Below are 19818 nucleotides of genomic sequence, written 5' to 3'. Positions count from 1 at the left end.
TTGCACCAGCCCCCCCCACTCTTCCCCTTCGACATCTCCCTCCCCTGACCCTGTCCGAACCACCCCCGCCTGCCTGGCCCCTTCCCCATGTCCTCCACTGCCACGGATCCACGGCCATCTTGATCTCTGTCGTGGACCTGACCATTCGTCTACCGGCATTGCTCGCACAATACTCAAGGGAGACATACATTGCGAGGACTGTTGTAGGTGTATGCACAGTTTATCACCACCCCCCAGAGACTCAATGTGCTAGTTATTACCGTGGCCCCTCTGACCCCGGTCCCTTCCCGCTCCCCCTTCCCCTTCCTCCTCCTCCCCTCCCCTGCTCTCTCCCTCCCCCCCTCTGCCTACCCCTCTCCGTTCCTCCACCCTCCCTTCCTCCCATTGCCTTTCCTCCGCCCTCCTGCCCCCCCTCCCCGTCATGTTGCCCCCTTCTTCCCCCTCATGCCTCCCTCCCCACCTGCCAGTCCTCCATATGTTTCCTATCGATTCCTTGGGCACCCTCTCATGCTTAGGTGGCACTCCTCCGCTCCTGTGGTTGGGCTGGCACTTTGCCAGGAATATGCCCTGAGCTGCGGCCGCCCATAGGTGCGCCAGTATTCTTCGGGTCGCTCCTACCTCTCCATGGCCTCTAGACATAGTTTTTTTTTTTCTTTTTTCCCTTCGCCTTTCTTGTCTTTCAGTTCCCCTCCACATTCTACTCTCCATGTGTAGTCCCCATTTGATTCTTCTCTTCTTTACCCGGAGCTCTCTGCCCGAGCTGCTCCTCCTGGTCTGCTTTTCTGCGTTTCCCCGAGTGGTACTTTTACACAGGTTCTTGGCTGCTGACCAGAGTGTCCCTGCCACACCTAGTGCTTTGATAGCCATCTTTGTTTTTTCTTGTCTCTCTTTTTCTTCTTCCCCTCTTCCCCTCCCCCTTGTATAGCCTCTTTCTCTCTGCCTTAGTCCCCTGCCAGTTTCTAGTCGTTCCCCCCTCTTTTCTCTCCCCTGCCTTAGACCGCTCCTCACTGAACATGTCCTCGGTTTTATGTGTCTCTATTAACTCGCAGGGCTTGAATATCCCTAAAAAACTCTCCTCCCTATTGCGCCTCCTAAAGGCTAAACGTGCCTCAGTGGCATTCATTCCGGGAGATCAGGTCCAGACCCTTTCAGACCGTAATTTCCCTGATGTATTCCATAGTTGTTCGCCCGATTCTAAAACGAAAGGGGTGTCCATCTTGATTGCCCGCTATGCGCCGTGGGAATTTGTTGCTCAGATGTCAGACTCGGAGGGCCGGTTTCTCTTTGTTAAAGGCAAAATGGCCGGTACTCTTTGTACCTTTGGCACGGTATACCCCTTCCCCCCCATTCTAGACAGGTGGACTTCCTCGAGCGCTGTTTCACTGAAGTTGACGACTTCCTGGAGGGAGTGGTGGTTCTCGAGGCGACGTCAACATGGCTCTTGACCCTCTTCTAGACTCCTCTTCGGTTCGCTCCTCTTTCTTTTTTTTTTTCTTCTCTTTGTCGCACCAAACAAACCTTACATTCCTACCAGCTGATGGATGTATGGACGCTCCTTCACCCACAGGACAGGGATTACAACTTTTTCTCCAATCCGCATAATCTCTACTCTCGCCTTGACTACATCTTTCTTACACACTCTCACCTGGACCTTGTAACTTCCGCCTCTATCGATCCCATTTCCTTCTCTGATCATGCGATGATCTCCCTATCCTTATCGTTCGCCCCCCTCAGCCACGGACATGGCGTTGGCGTCTCAATGACACCCTGCTTAGGGACCCTGGGGTCCTGGCCGAAGTACGCTCAGACTTAACCAACTACTTTGCAACTAATGTCACTGCGGACTCCTCTCCTCTGGTAATCTGGGAAGCCCATAAATGTTTTATTCGTGGAACATTCATTAAACTAGCCACACGCCTTAAGAAGGAGCGCTCTGCCAAGATACTCGCTCTTGTCTCCAAAATTGCGACTCTGGATAAACAGCATAAGAGGACAGGCGGAGTTGGCAGCCCTCAGGGGTGCATTGCAAGATCTTACCTTTGCAAATGCCAAAGCCACCCTAGCACGCTGCCGCCGTCATTATTTTGAATATGGTAATAAGCCAGGCAAGACTCTAGCACGGGCTCTGCGATCACAAAGAGCTCGCTCCTTTATTCCTCATATCTCCTCATCCTCCGGTTCTAAGCTTTCCCTAACCTCCCAAATTGCTGACGCCTTCCGCTCTTACTATGTAAATTTGTATGGTCTTGCCCCACCAGGCAGTCCCTCCAGTTCTGATTCCTTTTCTACCATCTTGGCTTATCTGCGGGACTCGGGCCTTCCCTCTTTGCCAGAGGAGAGCAATTCCTCCATGGAATCCCCCATCACTGACTCAGAATGGGAGTGGGCGATTAAATCCACCCCCTCGGGTAAAGCCCCCGGCCCCGACGGGTTCACCCTACCCTACTACAAAGCCTTCGGTCCCCTCCTGAAGGAACATTTCCTGTCTGCATACAACGTGGTTACAACGTGGTCTCCACTGGCTCATCACTCCCCCCAGATTCTCTACGGGCCCACATTTCGGTAATCCCCAAGGAGGGTAAGGATCCCTCTCACTGTCAAAACTATTGTCCCAATTTTCCTTCTAAATTTAGATCTAAAGTTCTTTTCCAAAATACTAGCGGCCCGTTTGACGCCATTCCTACAGTCCATTATACATCTGGACCAAGTGGGTTTCTTGCCCACGAGGGAAGCCCGGGACAATACCACCCGGGCCATCAACATCATTCACCATGCCCGGTCTTCAGCTCTGCCGTCAATGCTCCTATCCACCGACGCAGAGAAGGCCTTTGACCGAGTCGGCTGGCCCTTTCTCTTTGCCACACTCCGACATATCGGCCTCGGCCCGCATATGTTGGCGTGGGTCGGTTCTCTGTATTCCTGCCCTTCTGCCCAGGTCTCAGTCAACGGCCTTCTCTCCACTCCGTTCTCCATATCTAACGGTACATGTCAGGGCTGTCCCCTGTCCCCTCTTATCTTTGTTCTGACACTAGAACCTTTTCTTAGACATATCAAGAACAATGTAAATATCTCTGGGGTGAGTGTGGGGCGAGTGGAGCATAAAGTAGCGGCGTATGCAGACAATCTGCTTTTCTTTCTTACTCAACCCTCTGTGTCCCTTCCTTATCTTCTTTCTGAACTCTTCAGGTACCAAACCCTCTCTAAGATAAACCTGCAAAAATCCGAGGCGCTCAATCTCTCTCTCCCCTCTCCTTCTAGCCTCGCTAGAAGCCTCTTTTCCCTTTCGTTGGACACGCTCCTCCTTAACGTATCTGGGGGTTCAGCTGACACCTTCTGTCGCTGACATCTTTACGGCAAACTTTCCGCCAATGTTGAAACGTATCGAACTAGATTTGCTGAGGCGGCACAAGGGCACCTTCACCTGGTTTGGGCGCTGTGCTATCTTTAAAATGAATGTCTTGCCTCGCCTTTTGTACCTTTTCCAGGCCCTCCCAGTGGCGGTGCCCTTGTCCTACTTTAGCCAACGTTCAACGATTCTCACTAGGTTTATCTGGGCTCACAAGCAACCTCGCTTGGCGAAGGCAGTCCTGTACCGTCCAAAATCGAGAGGGTGACTCGGGCTTCCTAACCTTTATCACTACTATGCTGCTGCCCATCTTTCGCGAGTGATAGATTGGCACCGTCATGCTCCCACAAAAATATGGGTAGGCCTAGAAATGGCACTTTCCCCTATCTCGCTGCTGGCGGCACCGTGGCTGCCAGACGCCTGCCGTCGACTTGCCCGACACCCTACCATTGCCCCGACCCTGAAGATATGCCAAAAGTATCTCTCCTCTGGCTTCCTAGCCCCGCACCCCTCCCCTTTATTTCCGGTCCTGGGTAATCCCTCCTTTCCGCCCGGCATGGAACATCAAGTGTTCCGTACATGGCTCCGCGCGGGCAATTTTCATGCTTCCTCTTTCCTCACGGGTTCAGCTTGGCTACCTCTGTCCTCGCTCAATGACCTCACAGACCCCTCACCCCTGGGGTTTTGGTGGACGTTACAACTCCATCATTTCCTTCTTTTCCTGCCAAATCCTTCCTGCTTTGCACGGTCACCAACTCAATTCGAGTCCCTTTGCCTGGGCTCAGGCCCCCTTCTCCATACCCTTTCCCTCCTCTATACCATGTTGGGTTCGCCTCCGTAGCAGCCTCCGCCACCTTTTCTTACCACGTGGGAAGAGGACCTTAATGTTACTCTCTCTGCAGCGCAGGTGGAACGTGTCCTCAAATGTACGCACTCCTCATCTATTGCTCCAGTCTTCAGGAGGCAGGTTACAAACTCCTCTCTCGGTGGTATCGAGTGCCTACCCGACTTCACCGGATTTTTCCCGAGGTCTCTCCGCTTTGCTGGAGGAACTATGGCGGAGAGGGTTCCCTCCTCCACACCTTCTGGAGCTGTCCTAAGTTGGAGCCTTTTTGGAGAGGAGTATGGCGCATTTCTTCCACTTTTACCGATCACCAGCTCCCTTTCTCTCCATCATTCTTCCTCCAGCACCTGTCGGAGATCCCTCTGAAGACTTACCGTCGCTCTGTGCTCCGACATCTGATCAACGCTGCTCGTGCTTGTATTCCTGCCCTGTGGCGCCAGCCCGACCCTCCGGGCATCTCCCTGTGGCTCCGCAAAGTGGAGGATCTTAAACATTTGGAGGATCTGACGGCGCAATTGCATGGTCGCAACTCCCATTTCTTCCGCACCTGGTACCACTGGGATCAGTTTACTGAATTGACTGAATTTCGGTCCCTTCTGGTTCAGTGAGGCCTGGCCTCCCCTACCCCGCCCCTTTTTCCCCATACTTCCTCCTTATACTCTCTTCGCTTTTCCCTCCTTTCTTCGTTTTCTACTTTATTCCTTTCTTTCTTTGGTTGCTGTTTGAGCGTGAGCTCACTCCCTAGTTGATTTTATTCTTTGCATATCTAGCCGCCTCACCGGGAGCTGCGGATTGCAATGGAATCTGTTATAGTCTGCCTTTGTCATACACCTATGTTTTGTGGACACAATGACATGTCATTGCACCCTGCGGGTGCGGCGGGTTACTGTTTGTCTTGTTATAAAATTGAAAAACGAATAAAATTGAGAAAGAAAAAATAAATAATTTACCACTCCATTTAGTTCATCGGAGTCCCGTAAAGTCAGGATATACATTCACATAATAGACCAAACGGGGCCGCAAATAGGCTTTGTTAGGTTCATTATACATTACATAGATACACTTCTTCCCTCTTCACCCTTCTATAGTTAATAAATTATTCTCTTGCGCTGCTGCCTGGGGGTGACATACGACATGATCACGGACAGACCAAGGGCAATGATATAAGATGTTTCTGTATACTGCCCCTATATCATTATGTGGCTAAATCTGCTTTTTCCCTGTTCTAGATTACGAGGTTTCATCTATATAATATACTTTGTGATATCCAACAATATATGATTATGTATTCCATGGCTTCCAGTAGTGTATATAACCCCCTCCCCCCACTCTCCAGCAGCTCACAGCCATATATTTTGCATTGCATTCCTGTACATTGAGCATTGCAGATCATTGCAGCAGGATGCCGGGCATTGCATCTATACGGATGTGTGTGGGCACAGCGATGTGCGTGGAATCTGCATATAAACAAAGCTGGATGCTGCAAGGACGCTTTCAGTTTTGTTAACACTGTACAAGGAGATTATATAAACTGCAAAGGCCGCCGAGTTACAAGGCTGCAAACTTGCTGGTGTGTATTATCACACAGTTACCGTGGCGACTGCTGCCTGAGCGCGGTGGGGGGTATAAAACCCGAGGGGGGGGGGGCTGTGGAGGTGTGTGGGATGAAGTACGGGGGCGTGAGGGGGCAGTAAGAGAGATTGTGCTAGCATTTTATACATCAGTCTACTACAGCAAACACTCCCGCTTGGCCATCTTGCAGGTGCTAAACTGTAGGTTTGAGAGAGTTTTAAGAAATTCTGAAGAATTTTGGATGTTGTAATCTCACGTCCGCAACCAAACCACATCCAGCCTCCCCCAGATGTCATCCCTTCGTAATGAATGAAAGAACCAAGATCGGTGTGTATGCACATATCACAGTCTGGGTAGGCTTCTGCATCACCCTTAGCTCAGGTGTACCAATGAACCGGCCAACACCTTGAAATAGGTACTTGACATATTCACCTCTATACCCATTCCTCGAATGATACCATGATCTTTTGCTCTGGTTTGTACAATGTAGTATTAAAGCATCCAAGTAATTGAAAAAAAAACATTTCAAAGGTCACAGTGTTCAGACCCCCACTGATGTCTAAAACGGGCAGGGAGAAGCACATTATTATGCTCTTCACTCCTTGGCTGTCTGCGATCTTACTGCATGAAACAAACTCCATTATAAGTCTATGGAGCTCATTTTGTGCAGCGAACAGTTAGCGTGTCAGGGGTGGACAACTGTGTGCTTCTCCCGACTCGTGGGTTTAAAAGGTTCTAAGTATTCCGACCCTGCCAATCTTTTCAATAATACATTGCTGCCTTTTCTGTCTCACTGCACAAAATGAGCTCCATAGGCCTTTAAATAAGCTCATCTCTTGCTGCAAGAGGAAATGCAAAAAGCCAGGGAGTGAAGCACTTAACCTCACTCTTCTAGAAATCAGGGATGTCAAACTCAGGTCCTCCAGCTGTTGCAAAACTACAAGCTAAAGCTTTGGCTGTCCAGGCATAATGGGAATTGTAGTTTTATAACAGCTGGAGGGCCTGAGCTTGACACCTGTGTCCTAGATCATTTTAGAGATTGTGGTCAGGGAACTGGTGGGGATCTGAACACTTTGATCAGTCGAAACTTTTGACGCGTTTCTGCAACATGTCAAAAGTTGTTTTTTTTCTAACAACGAGGGCACTTCATCTAGAGGTGTCGCTGTCCCCTAAATAACATGGATAGAGAGCACACTGTAGGGTTGATGTCCGGGGAACAGGATAGGTACTGCTTCTAATTCAAGAGACCCAGTGGTGTATGGGGACTTATATTTAGTAGATGTTCCATGAAAAAAAAGACCAGAAGGATTTTCAGTCAGAAGGAGGGAAACCTATTAGCCAAACCAGAGTCTCCTTGAAAGGGATGAGACCCATCTGTAGGCAGCCAGCAACCTGCTCTGCAATGACATGAGGCAAGAACTACATGACGGATTTGTATCTCATCTTTTAGGAGAGGTTTGGCTAGAATGAGATACAGATGTAGTGGCCGCCATGATCCGAGCCCGCCCGACTACATACAGCGGTCTGAACGACCGCTGCGTGTATGTAATTCTGCCGGCCGCTTAACCCCTTCAGCTGCCGCCCGGCTCCCGCTCTGTATACATTACCTGTCCTCGCTGCACGGGGTCCCGGCGTACTGCTCTCCTGCCCGGCCAATCAGTGTTGTGCCCTGCCGCAGCCACTGACTGGCCGGGTGGGAGAGCAATACACCGGGACCCCGTGTAGCGAGGACAGGTAATGTATACAGAGCGGGAGCCGGGCGGCAGCTGAAGGGGTTAAGCGGCCGGCAGAATTACATACACGCAGGGGTCGTTCAGACCGCTGCGTGTATGTAGTGAAAGTGATCTGCCAGGACCTAGCCGACTCGCAGCGTTATTAACGCTGCGAGTCGGTACGTGTGAAGCTACCCTAAAACACATTACAAAGTAATATAACTTTGTAATGTCATTTAATTACCATTCTGCCCCCCCCTTCCCTATCACCCCACATTCCCCCCAGGAAGTATCAAAACACATACTTACCTGATCCCTGTTGACCATGGCTGGTGCCATCTTGTGTCAATGATGTCTTTACAGCGGGCTGGCCCCACTGTGAGATACCAGGAGATGACTCACAGCTTGCTCAGCTCCGATTGGCTGAGCAAGCTGTCAGTCATCTAACGCTGCCAGGTAAAGAAGAAGGAATTGCTGTAGAGAAGATGACGCAGGTGGGAGCTCTGGGAACCTGCGATCGGTGGGAAATTCGAACAGAGACGGACCCAGAAGTGAAGGTGAGTATAGTAACAGTGTTTGCCGTTTTTTTGTTTTTTTTCTACTTTTCACCAGAATTGTCCTTTAATCGTTCGCTAATCTTTCAGTGCATGTACACATTGTTCCATTATTTGCTGGAATCAGAAGGAGTAGACGTTCATAGTAACCTTTTTAACTAGTGACTATCTTTCTGTGTGTTATGGTGAACGACTTCAGGTCATTCCAAAAAACACTCGTTTGCGATGGTTTATTGGTGAAAACGGTAAAACGCTTTGCGCTTATAGGAGCCTAACTGTGGCTAAACTCTGCCGTCTCCATCCACAAGGGTTGTATAAGATTACAATTTTTTAATGTGTAATAATTATGTTGAACAACACACAACACTTTGATAAATTTGTTGCAGGTAAGCAACCCAAAAACAGACCATGCATGGCCTCAGAAACGCCACAAGTGATAAATTCTCCTCATAGTGTTGTTTCTTTTCCCCCCTCTATTCGCGGATCTAATCTTACGGTTAAAATGGTAATCTTACAGGAAAGTATCTGTAAGCCGGTCCCATCATGAGTCATATCCACCGAGAAGAGAGAGGACTGAATGCTTATACTTTCTATATCAGATGGGCGGTCTATGAGAACTCGTGCCTAGCCTATGCTTCATTTCACAATGTAATTATTGTCTTTTCATCTCCACTAATATTCCTTCAGTTCCCTGTATACCTGAATAGTATCTGTATTATTGTTCAGAACATGCACAGTGGCGGGGAATTGTAGTGTGACAGCGGCTAGGTTAGATCTTTGTTTGTCGCAAAAAGGTATACATAGAGAAATGTCTGAATAGAAAACTCATTGCCTTGTTGTAACATCCTTTTCCTAACAGGTTATTATCTAATACCAATGCCGCTATTAAAGAGGTATTCCAGCAAAAAAAAAGTTATTTCATAAAGATATATAACTTTATAATATTAGTTTATCAATATCATTTTTTTTTTACATGTATACATAGACTGGTGGCAGTAAGGGGCAAAATGGTCGCTATGCTGCCACTATTGAATGTGTCAGGAACTGCAGGGTTGCCCAAGCCCTGGTCCCTTAACAGTTACATATTGCTAGTGCTGCTACATATAGCATTAGCGATAATGATCACCCCCTGTTGTCTATTATAATGCATATAAAGGCAATATTACACAGTCCGACCTGCGGTGTAGGCACGTGCAGATCTGATAATACATTGGATTAATTTTTTTAAACATTTATAGGAGAAGTCCGGTGAAAATTTTTATTGAAGTATTGTATTGCCCCCTAAAAGTTATACAAATCAACAATATACAATATACACTTATTACGGGAAATGCTTATAAAGTGCTTCTTTTCCCTGCACTTACTACTGCATCAAGGCTTCACTTCCTGGATAACATGTCGATGTCATGACCCGACTCCCAGAGCTGTGCGGCTGTGGCTGCTGGAGAGGATGATGGCAGGGGGACACTGAGGGACACAGGGCACTGGAGGGACACTGAGCATCCCCCTGCCATCATCCTCTCCAGCAGCCACAGCCCGCACAGCTCTGGGAGTCGGGTCGTGACAACACCTTTTTATCCAGGAAGTGACATCACCATATTATCCAGGAAGTGACATCACCATGTTTATCCAGGAAGTGACATCACCATGTTATCCAGGAAGTGACATCACCATGTTATCCAGGAAGTGAAGCCTTGATGCAGTAGGAAGTGCAGGGAAAAAAGCTCTTTATAAGCATCTCCTGTAATAAGTGTATATTGGGGATTCGGATAACTTTTGGGGAATACAATACTTTAATAAAAGATTTCGCCGGACTTCTCCTTTAAAGTGAGTGATCAGCCAACAAGCGAGCGTTTGCTTGTTCATTGGCTGATCACTACTACACAGGGAGATATCTGCCTGATTTGGCAGGTAGTTTCTCCGTGTAATAGGGCCTTTAGCTTTAGAATAGACACTATACTTGGGACAGCTGTCTATGTCACTAGCGTTGCAGCCGCAGCACAGTGTAGCAGAGCAAGTGGTGATTGACTGGTATCTCAACGCTCTTTGCTCTGCTACTGACACAGGCTGCTTCCAAAATGTCTGTTCTAATGTCAATGTGCATGAGAATAGACATCAAGGGAGGCTCAGTATCGCCTCATGCATGCAGCAGGGCTAGTTATATGAATCTGTACTGGGACCAGGGCTTTTGCTGCCCTGCAGTATCCGACACAACCATAGTTTATGAATTGACCATACTGGTCACCCAGGTTTTTTAATTCATAGCAAATACATAATTTACAGATCTAACATAAAACAATATTCAATGCTGAACTATTCTAAAACAAATGAAAACATTATTTTATTAATGATGTTTTTCCAGATCAAGCAGACTAAAATAATTATGGGATCATCAATAAAAAATCCCAAGTGTTACTCTGCGCTCCTCCTTGGGCTTATCATGAACCAATTTTTACATTTCAACCATATAACTAGAATTGGATTGAGATCCGGATTGATTTATGGCCATGTTATTGACTTGATATGGCTTTCCTGAAAAAAAAAGTTAAATCTATGTGACAAGATCACCCTGACAATGACTTCATCATCTTCGACCCTTTTTTGTATTGAAGGATAAGAAAAAAGTCTAACATTTCAATGTCCCTGTGTGTATTGACTGTTAAGATAATGACTGCTATTTCCCCTGATCCTTTACCTGACCCATATGATAAATGTGAAATGTGATTTCTTTACATCTTTCACCAGAATGGCCCCAGCAACAGTTCTGGCGTCATCTTAAAGGGAACCAATCAACCTAATTGTGCTGATTTGGTTCCCTGCAGCACTGTATAAAGCTCCTGCACAGCCCGCGGCCTGCATCGGCTGTGGCTGCATCAGCAGCTTTATACCCTAAAAAATAAAGTTTAATCCCTCTGCGTGCAGCAGCGAGTGGGGCGGCAGGTAGTCATCTGAGCGGCTCCCCACCCGTATCTAGTCACCGCTCTCTCCCTGTCAGCGCTCAGCGGAGATGAGTAACAGGCAGAGAGGCCTGTTACTGGCGCCTCTCCGTCAGTCATCCCTACTGAATGCAGGGAGAGGGAGAGAAGGGTGACTAGACAAGGGCGGGGAGCCGCCCAGATGACTACCTGCCGCCCCGCTCCCTGCTGCACGCAGAGGGATTAAACTTCATTTTCTAGGGTATAAAGCTGCTGCAGCCGCGTCTGGTACATGCCCTGAGCTGCACAGGAGCTTTATACAGTGCTGCAGGGACCCAAATCAGACCAACTGGGCTGATTGGTTCCCTTTAATAGGTGATTGATTAGGAAATATTACTTTTCACCTGTCCCCCACACTTCATAATGGCTTCTCTTTGTCCCCCTATAATCTTGTTTTCTAATGTTTTGTTTTTTCTCTATAGTGTAAGTGAACTTTCATTTAGTTGATTACTATTCAGTCACAATATCAACTCTGGGTCACACTGCTGGCGATCGGCTCTCTGTGCCTGGTAGGGAGGTTGTCTCTAGATCACACTGCTGGCAATCTGCTGTCTGTGACCATACAGACCAATGAAGGTACTGTGCTGCATGATGGGAAATGTAGTTTCCTGGCTGGCGCCATCTTAGCTGCATGCAAGTGTTTAGAAACAAGTTCAAAAACAAGAATGGCGGCACACAGATAGACGTGAGATGGCTCAAAGTACTCACAGGACCTGGTGAGTGTTACCAGCAAGGTATGTTAGTCTGGCCCCATTCTAATTTCTTGGGAAAATTAATTGCCTGCCCCTGTTCTAAGTGTTGGGGTTCTACAATCTAGCATGTAGACCAGTCTTAGTGCAAATTGCGATGGAATTGTCCATACATGTCAATCTGTAGTAGGTCTCAAATAAAAATCATAGACATTTTGTACATAAATACCTACTAGGGATGGTCTGAACCGAGTTCGGTTCGGGTTTGTACGAACCCGAACTCTCGGTAATGATTCCCGCTGTCTGCCCGCTCCGTGCAGCGGGCGGATCCAGCGGGAGGACCGCCTGGAAAACTGGGATACAGCCATAGCCATAGGCTGTATCACAGTTTTCCAGGCGGTCCTCCCGCTGTATCCGCCCACTCCACGGAGCGGTCAGACAGCGGGAATCTGATGCCGAGCGTTCGGGTTCATACGAACCCGAACCTCGGAGGGTTCGGACCATCCCTAATACCTACCTTTTCATTTAACCACTTTCTTTTACAGAATATCGATGGAAGTCTGGAGACATCAGAACTGAAAATTGACTATTTAAAGGGATACTCCAGAGAAAAAAATGTTTATAAATCAACTGGTGTCAGCAGGTTATACAGATTTGTAGTTTACTTCAACTTAAAAAAAAACCTCAAGTCTTCCAGTACATATCAGCTGCTGTATGTCTTGCAGGAAGTGGTGTATTCTTTCCAGTCTGACACAGTGCTCTCTGCTGCCACCTCTGTCCGTGACGGGAACTGTCTAGAGTTTTAGCAGATCCCCATAGAAAACCTCTCCTGCTCTGGACAGTTCCTGTCATGGACAGAGATGGCAGCAGAGAGCACACAGACTGGAAAGAATACCCCACTTCCTGCAGGACATACAGCAGCTGATAAGTATTCAAAAACTTGTTCCCCTTTAATCCAGACCACTCTATTAAAACCCATCAATATAGCTCAGATAATTCTATTGAACATCAAGTCTTTAGGTAAAAGATATGGAGGCAGCACATCAATTGGCATCAGCTATACTTTGGGTCTCCCTGATTTATTAGCAGAACTATAGAGGCAACTCTGCAAGTGTTGAGTTGGCGATGTCTCCAGACCTGCAATAAGTTGTCACTTAGCAATATAGGAGCAAACCTATACTTCGACCTTTGATGGGTTAATGTCGAGAAACTGAGTCGTAACAAAAATAATCAAAACACATTATCACATAAATTAATTCCCACCTCTATAATTTTACAGCATTGTCCCCAAAAAAGACAGTAAGAAGAATATAACACAACTATGAATGTGCATGCTTTTCATTGCTGAGCCGAAAGATAAGGAGTGAAATAAAATATATAGATTCTTCTAAAGTCTTTGAGGCCACTTAAGCAGCACACAGTCCTGCAAACTTACAGCAAGTAGCAGACCCTAATGGCTGGTGACATTGGCATGGAGTGAGATATAACTCTGTAGAAGCAGCATTTTGGCTTGCAGCCCGCTTGAATAACTTGGGTACCAATTTTACCATTTTGGATAAAAATCCACCCAGTTTTATAGACCTGAATACGGACAGCTAACTTTATACATTGTTCCCATTGGTGACGCTTTGCAGGGAAGCTTTGGACACTTCAGTGCTGACCGTGGAGAGCGGGAAACTCTCGTATTTGTCCTGACTCCCTGCACATCGGCAACGGAGTAACAAGTTCTTGACTTCTTTTTGGAAGTTGCTGTTCAAGAAACCATACATGACAGGGTTGACACACGTAGACGCCATGGCTGACAGGTGGCAGAGAGAGAATATGAGATCGTGATAACAGGCAGAAATACGCTTATGGTCCCAATCAAAGAGGGCGTTGAAAACAGTGAGAGGCAGCCAACAAAGACCAAAGGCTACCACAATGGAAAGTAACATGATGTTAACCCTGCGATGACCACCTTTGCGTCCTGAGTCTCCCCCTCCTGCTCTCTCTACTACATCCCTTCTTCTACGTAAGCGTAGAAATATACGGAGGTAACACAGAAGAATAAGGAGCAAGGGTAAGCAGTACTGGAAGAGCAGGAGGCAGGTGGTATAAGCCAGACGGTGTTGTTCAGATGGCCAGTTATCTATACATACAAAGTGGTCAACATAAGGGTCAAATGGTAATGAGAGGTTCTGGAAAGGTCGATTGGTAAGGATACTGAAGGAAAGGAATGGTAAGGAGATGAAGCATGACACGGCCCAGGTTACTGCCACAGCAAGGTAAGCGTGCCATGGCAAAGGTTTCCAGCCTGTTGGATGTATTATGAGTTGATGCCGTTCCAAAGCAATGAGGACCAGTGATAGTACAGAGACAGTGACAGATATACACTGCACAAATGGAGTCACTTTGCAGAGTGCCTCGCCCAGGATCCACCGGTTCATCAGAGTATAGATTACAGTAACGGGCACGCACACCAAAGCCATAAGGATATCAGAGCAGGATAGATTGGCAATAAAAATGTTGGTGACATTCCGCATCTCCCGTTGGCGAGCGATAACAAAGACCAAGCAAGAGTTTCCGATGAGTCCCACCGCTATGAGGGCGCTGTAGGCTATAACCAAGAAAGTTACATTGCCAACAGAGTCTACACAAGAGGCTTCCCCTTCCCAGTTTGGGCCCAGGTATCCAGTCAAGTTTATGGTAAAAAGATGTAGGTAATCCTCCATTTTCTTATTCTGTGGTGTTCCTAAGGAGGCACCTGTGAAACACAAACAAACCCATTGATGAGTATTTATATAGTCTATTAGGCTTACACCAAAACTAAGTAAAGAAAGAAACATGGATGACTACAGTACACAAAAAAAAAACAATACCCTGTAGTATCCCCGCATGGCCTTTCGAGAGAGGAAGAACCATCTGCTTCCAGGTCCGTTTAGGCTGGAGTAATGGCTATGGCAAACAGCTGATCATCGAGGATGCTGAGTGACATTACATTCCCAATTTGCCACAAATTATCCCATTAACCTCTGTTATGATGGATCTCCTTCCGTTCCATGCTTCCTCTTCTTCGAGGTCAGATTTTAACCCAGGTTCCTCTTTTCACCGTACTACCTGTATTACTGACTCTATTCCATCACATTTTGTTCAGACAGCTGTCAGTAGTTACCTAACTAAAACATGTAACTAGAGATAAGTGAACCTCGAGCACGCTTGGGTTCGTCCGAACCTGAACTCTCTGCATTTGAATATTGTTGTCTGAAAAAGATGGATACAGCCATAGGCCATAGGCTGTGTTCATGTTTTCCAGGACTCCCTAGGGCGCTATTCAACCTCTTCAGCAACCGCTAATCAAATGCCACATGTTTGAGTTCGGAAGAACCCAAGTGCACTCAAAGTTCACTCATCTCTGTGTAGCCTCTCCTTCTTGGATGTCTTTCCCTTCTCCTTTAAGCATTCTGTCTCCATTAAGCACTGGAAAAACAATTACTAGCCCTTCATCATCAAACTCTTGAAATATTTGGTCGACTCACCTACCTCTCTGATAACTCTCCTCGACTACTTTCTGTTGATTCTTCTGGATCTCTCTGCAGCATTTGACACTATAGATTGCCAACACCTCCTCTATTGGCCTCCTAGGATTATTGACCCATGTAAAACAGCTTCTGATTAGCAGATTAATTTGTCCCCTATATCTCTAAGACAGCTGGCCATCAGTCCTGTTGAAGTCAGAGGGTTCAGCCAACTTATGTATAGAGACTATGGGGCCTCTAATGTACACCTTATTATTCAACGTTCATCTTAACGAAGAAGTCTGGTGGATTATAAAATCCTGCAGCAGGCAGGGGGGGAATTGATTACAAGTACTAACTTACCTCTCCCCATGCCTGCGGTGAGCGGTGGCACCAGCTGCAGGACCCTTGCCAGAAGGCATTTCCCCCCCGAGTTGTGATGACGTCATGACTTGGGGGGAAAAGGCTTGTCCCAGCTGATAGACAGCCTGCTCAGCCAATCAGTGACTGGAGCGGCGTTCCACCCCAGTCACTGACTGGCTGAGTGGCCAGTCCATCAGCTGGGTCGTGAAGAGTCAGCGCCAGAGATCTCCGAGCCCGGTGGGGGTTCTGAGGCCGGTTCTGCCTTTTACCACAGGTGTGAGGAGAGGTAGTACAGTGGTACCTCGGTTCTCAAACTTAATTGGTTCCGGAAGGCAGTTTGAGAACCAAGCAGTTTGAAAACCGAGCAGTGTCTTCCCATAGGAAATAATGTAAATGTGATTAATTGGTTCCAGCAGCCACCAATAATTACCTACAATACTCATTTATTACACTGATAAGTGTTCAGTATAATCACTACAGTACAGTACAGAACAGCACTATATACTGTACAGGACATTACAGAGCAGGACAGGACATTAAACATAAGAAATGTTCATCAGAACCAGCAATTATAGTACAGTAGTCACCAACTCCTCACCCATCCTTTACTGTATAGTGTCCCCCCCATCCAAGCACTGTAATGTATGGGAGATGGTGGTGCACTGCCTGTACTACTACTGCACTGTATATGCACTCCAGCAGTCTTATACAGTACTGTACTGTATGTGAAGCCTCACCACTGCTTAACTCGCCAGGTACAACCCACCATCCACACTCGCAAAAACGTTCGAAAACCGAGCAAAGTTCGAATTCCAAACAGTACTTCTGGGTAAATTTTCGTTCGAATACCAAGCAGTTCGAGTTCCAAAGCGTTCGAAAACCGAGGTATTACTGTACTTGTAATCAGTTTCCCCCCTGCCTTCTGCCGCCATTTATAATCCACCAGACTTCTTTAAATTCGTGGTTTGATAGACAAACTTACCAAAGAGTTAAGATGGACATCTGTACTGAATCATGACCTGATGCTGCTTTACAGAAGATCCCTACAAGGAGAGGAGACAAGCCTTTAAAAAGAGAAAGTTGCAATCTTAAAAATTAAAGCACACTCGTTTTAAAAGATTTGGAAAATTCTCCAAAATGTTATTAGATTAACCCTTCACAGTGGTGACAAGATGAATTTAGTGCTCTTACTGCTCTTATTAAGGGGCATCTATCAGCAAGTTATCCTTATAGGGGACCTTATGGAGAGGCATGTGTGATGGGATTTTTCAGGATTATAAAAAAAACACCCCTGTCAGGTTGTGTGAGGTATTATAATTCAGTTCCATTCACTTCAATGGAACTGACCTGCAAAACCCCACACCCAAACTGACGATAAGAGGGGACCTGATTCTGGAAGAAAGCAGCCAAGTTTTTGTAAGCCTAGATAACCCCTTTAATTTAGTGCTGCAGTGCAGCATGTTTATATATTTTTTTCTTATGTTAATTAGGTGCTTTACCCCTGAGTGCACACAAATGGCTACCATGCCTTTAATGAATATTGATGCTGCAGTGTTGTTGCTGCAAAGGGATGTCCTCAGTATTTATGAGGGGTGTAGTAAGATGAGCAGACCGTTTTGGTTCACTGAGGGGTAAACAGGTCCATTAGCCTGTGTACATCACTATACGTCAGTCTGCCGCAGGGAAAAAAGTAAAACAACTAAAAAAAAAGTAGTATGGAATAGCGTAGTAGTCTAGATAAAGTGTTCCTGATGCCTTACTGGTAAATAATTGATACACCAAATACATTACAAAACCGGCCTCAGTGGTGTTGGCAGGGCCAGCGTCAGCACCGGGCTTACCCGGGCAAGTGCCAGGGCCTACAGCACCTCTGGGGGCCTAGAGAGGGAGAGGGGCCAAGTGCTCTAATTTTCAGCCCGCTCACTGTAGCGCAGGGTGAGTGCTGAACATCAATAGACACATGAGATGGGGCAGGATCTTCCCAGAGAGAGAAGGTCCTGGTCACATGACCTGAGGGTCCTCAACTTTACAGTGTGGAGAGCAGCCCGACAGAGAGGAAGAGGGAGAAGACTGAGCTCTCAGTGTCTGAGTGTATCAGTGTCTGTCAGTCAGTCAGTCAGTCAGTGAAAGTCAGTTTCAGTCAGTGTCTGTGTCAATAATGTGTGTTTGTGCATGTTATTGGTGTCTCAAGTGCATAGTGTAAGGATGATGGGTGCATAGTGGATGGATGTGGGGCTCACGGAGGATCTAACACCCGAGGGCCTGACAAAACCTGGAGCTGGCCCTGGTCATCATACCATACTGTAACCAGCTACAGATTACCAGTACATCAGATACTCACTCACTTGTCCCATTCTCCTCTTACGTGGGGCTATTGTGTCACCTGATCTTTCTGCGAGGCGGGCATAATGTAATTTGCTGATCTCAATCCACTAGACTACGCTCTCTGGTCTACAAGTCCACCCACAATAGACCATATTACCATGGCTGTTTAGTCTGCACTAGTCAACTCTCAGTAAAATGCGAAAAAAAAACCCTCTTTGATGCTATAAGACTCCATAGGGATTTTGAACAAACTTATTCATTTTTTATTTTTAATAAATCTTGCAAAAGACACCAAGCTCTTACAGATGTTCATATATATTTAATAACATTCAGGCATGTTCATGAGTTATGTATGCAAGATTGGATTGTAGGGGTTTATAGAACATACAGGAATTCGTGTATAAAAGAAACTGGTGGAGCAGATGCTTGATGGCTACCTTGGGCTCTGTAAGTTTATGTCTCGTAGAATCATAGAGAAACACAGAGAGAGAGTTACACTTATAGAATTTTCCTAATCACCACCTGTCTAGGCACTGCACAGGTTCCTTAACGATCCAACAAATGTGCAGTGTTCAGACAAGTGATGAATAGGAGAAATCCTGCCTGGGGCATTCCTAATGATGAAGAGGACGGAGAGAAGGGACGGAGGGGCGTCGCAGGCCTAGGGCACGGCTACTCTAGGCCATGCCAATTTGACACAGGGCTGCCAGGACAGATCCTGATTTAAAAGGAGCTATCTGATGGTTCATGCGGTTTTGGGGGGCAGATTGTGGGTATCGAGTCACTTTAAAATACTGCGATCAGCCGACATGCACAATGTCAGCTGATCGTGGTCTTTCAACATGTTGAAACGCAACGATCAGATCAAGGACGGTCTGCTGCTTGTCACTCCGTGTAGCAGGAGTGATCTAAGGAACGTCCAGACGGCCCCTCCAGCTCCTCCACACTCATTGTCTGTGCATGTAATAGCACAAATAGCGAGCAGGGAACAAGGGGGAAGCGATCACTGACCTGAAAGGTCGATGCTCGTTTCCACCTTGTTATCCTGCTGTGTGGAATTACTAAAGGCCCTATTCCACAGAACAATTATCGTTCATAAACTCGCTCCAACGACTGCTCGTTAACGATCAGTAAACAATTTTTTTTTTAGCAAACGATAACACATAACGTGAACGATATATGTAGTGTAACGATTATTTTGCGGTCGTTACATGGTCATTTAAAACCTTCGCCGGGGTGATCATGACCACTTTTTTTAAACCTTTTTAAGAACGACTGAAAGATTTCTAATTTTACGAACCAATTAGCGAATTATCTTTCAAAGACCAACAACTTTTTTTTTGGCATGCTGAAAAACAATTTTGAACGACAGTATAACGATTTCACCTTTGTTGTTCGCTCGTTTACATCAATTCCACAAAGCGATTATCGTTAACGAGCGGTTGTTGGAGCGAGTTTATGAACGATAATCGTTCCGTGGAATAGGGCCTTAACTACATCTGCTGGAAGTTTGTTCGGAGCCCCTACTACTCTTTCACATTGCTTCTCATCCCATGGATGGTTAAAGACTGGTGAAGCTCCACTTGAGAAAAAGAAACCCCTGAATAGATTTAATAGAGTTTTTGGATCGATCATTATGGTCCGTTTACACGGCGCAATGATTCGCCCAATCGATTGTTTAACGATTTTGAAGCAACTATTTGTTTTTTAAAACGATCAGTGTTTAGACGAATAAATCTTTAGAAAAATTGTTTTTAAGATCACTTAAGCCCATCTCACACATAGGGTGAAGCTTTGAAAGACTGTTTTTACCAAAGGACCAACGGCGGTTTAAGAACACGTTGAAAGATCACAATGAGCGATTTCTTGTCCACTGCTTGATCTTTCGCTGTGTTCACACAGGCCGATTATCGCTCAAATGCGATTGTTTTTGTGAAAATTCGA

General features: G+C 46.4%; 1 protein-coding gene across 1 annotated transcript; it reads right to left on the bottom strand.

Moving 5' to 3' along the window:
• Positions 1 to 12956: 12956 nt before the first annotated feature.
• On the bottom strand, positions 12957 to 16593 carry LOC138783728 (neuropeptide Y receptor type 1-like). The gene is made up of 2 exons (XM_069958832.1): positions 16532 to 16593; positions 12957 to 14435 (listed from the first exon to the last, which is right to left on the bottom strand). The coding sequence occupies exon 2, from the start codon at positions 14401 to 14403 to the stop codon at positions 13294 to 13296; it is 1110 nt and encodes a 369-aa protein (XP_069814933.1). The 5' UTR covers positions 14404 to 14435; positions 16532 to 16593; the 3' UTR covers positions 12957 to 13293.
• Positions 16594 to 19818: the final 3225 nt, after the last annotated feature.

The sequence above is a fragment of the Dendropsophus ebraccatus genome, chromosome 1, assembly GCF_027789765.1.
Source record: "Dendropsophus ebraccatus isolate aDenEbr1 chromosome 1, aDenEbr1.pat, whole genome shotgun sequence".
Taxonomy (NCBI): domain Eukaryota; kingdom Metazoa; phylum Chordata; class Amphibia; order Anura; family Hylidae; genus Dendropsophus; species Dendropsophus ebraccatus.
The sequence above is the reverse complement of the archived record's forward strand: the minus strand, read 5'-3'. Positions and strand labels throughout refer to the sequence as shown.

Bases quoted from the DNA above. Each gene is read 5' to 3' on its own strand.
- LOC138783728 (XM_069958832.1), bottom strand. From the start codon at position 14,403: ATGGAGGATTACCTACATCTTTTTACCATAAACTTGACTGGATACCTG.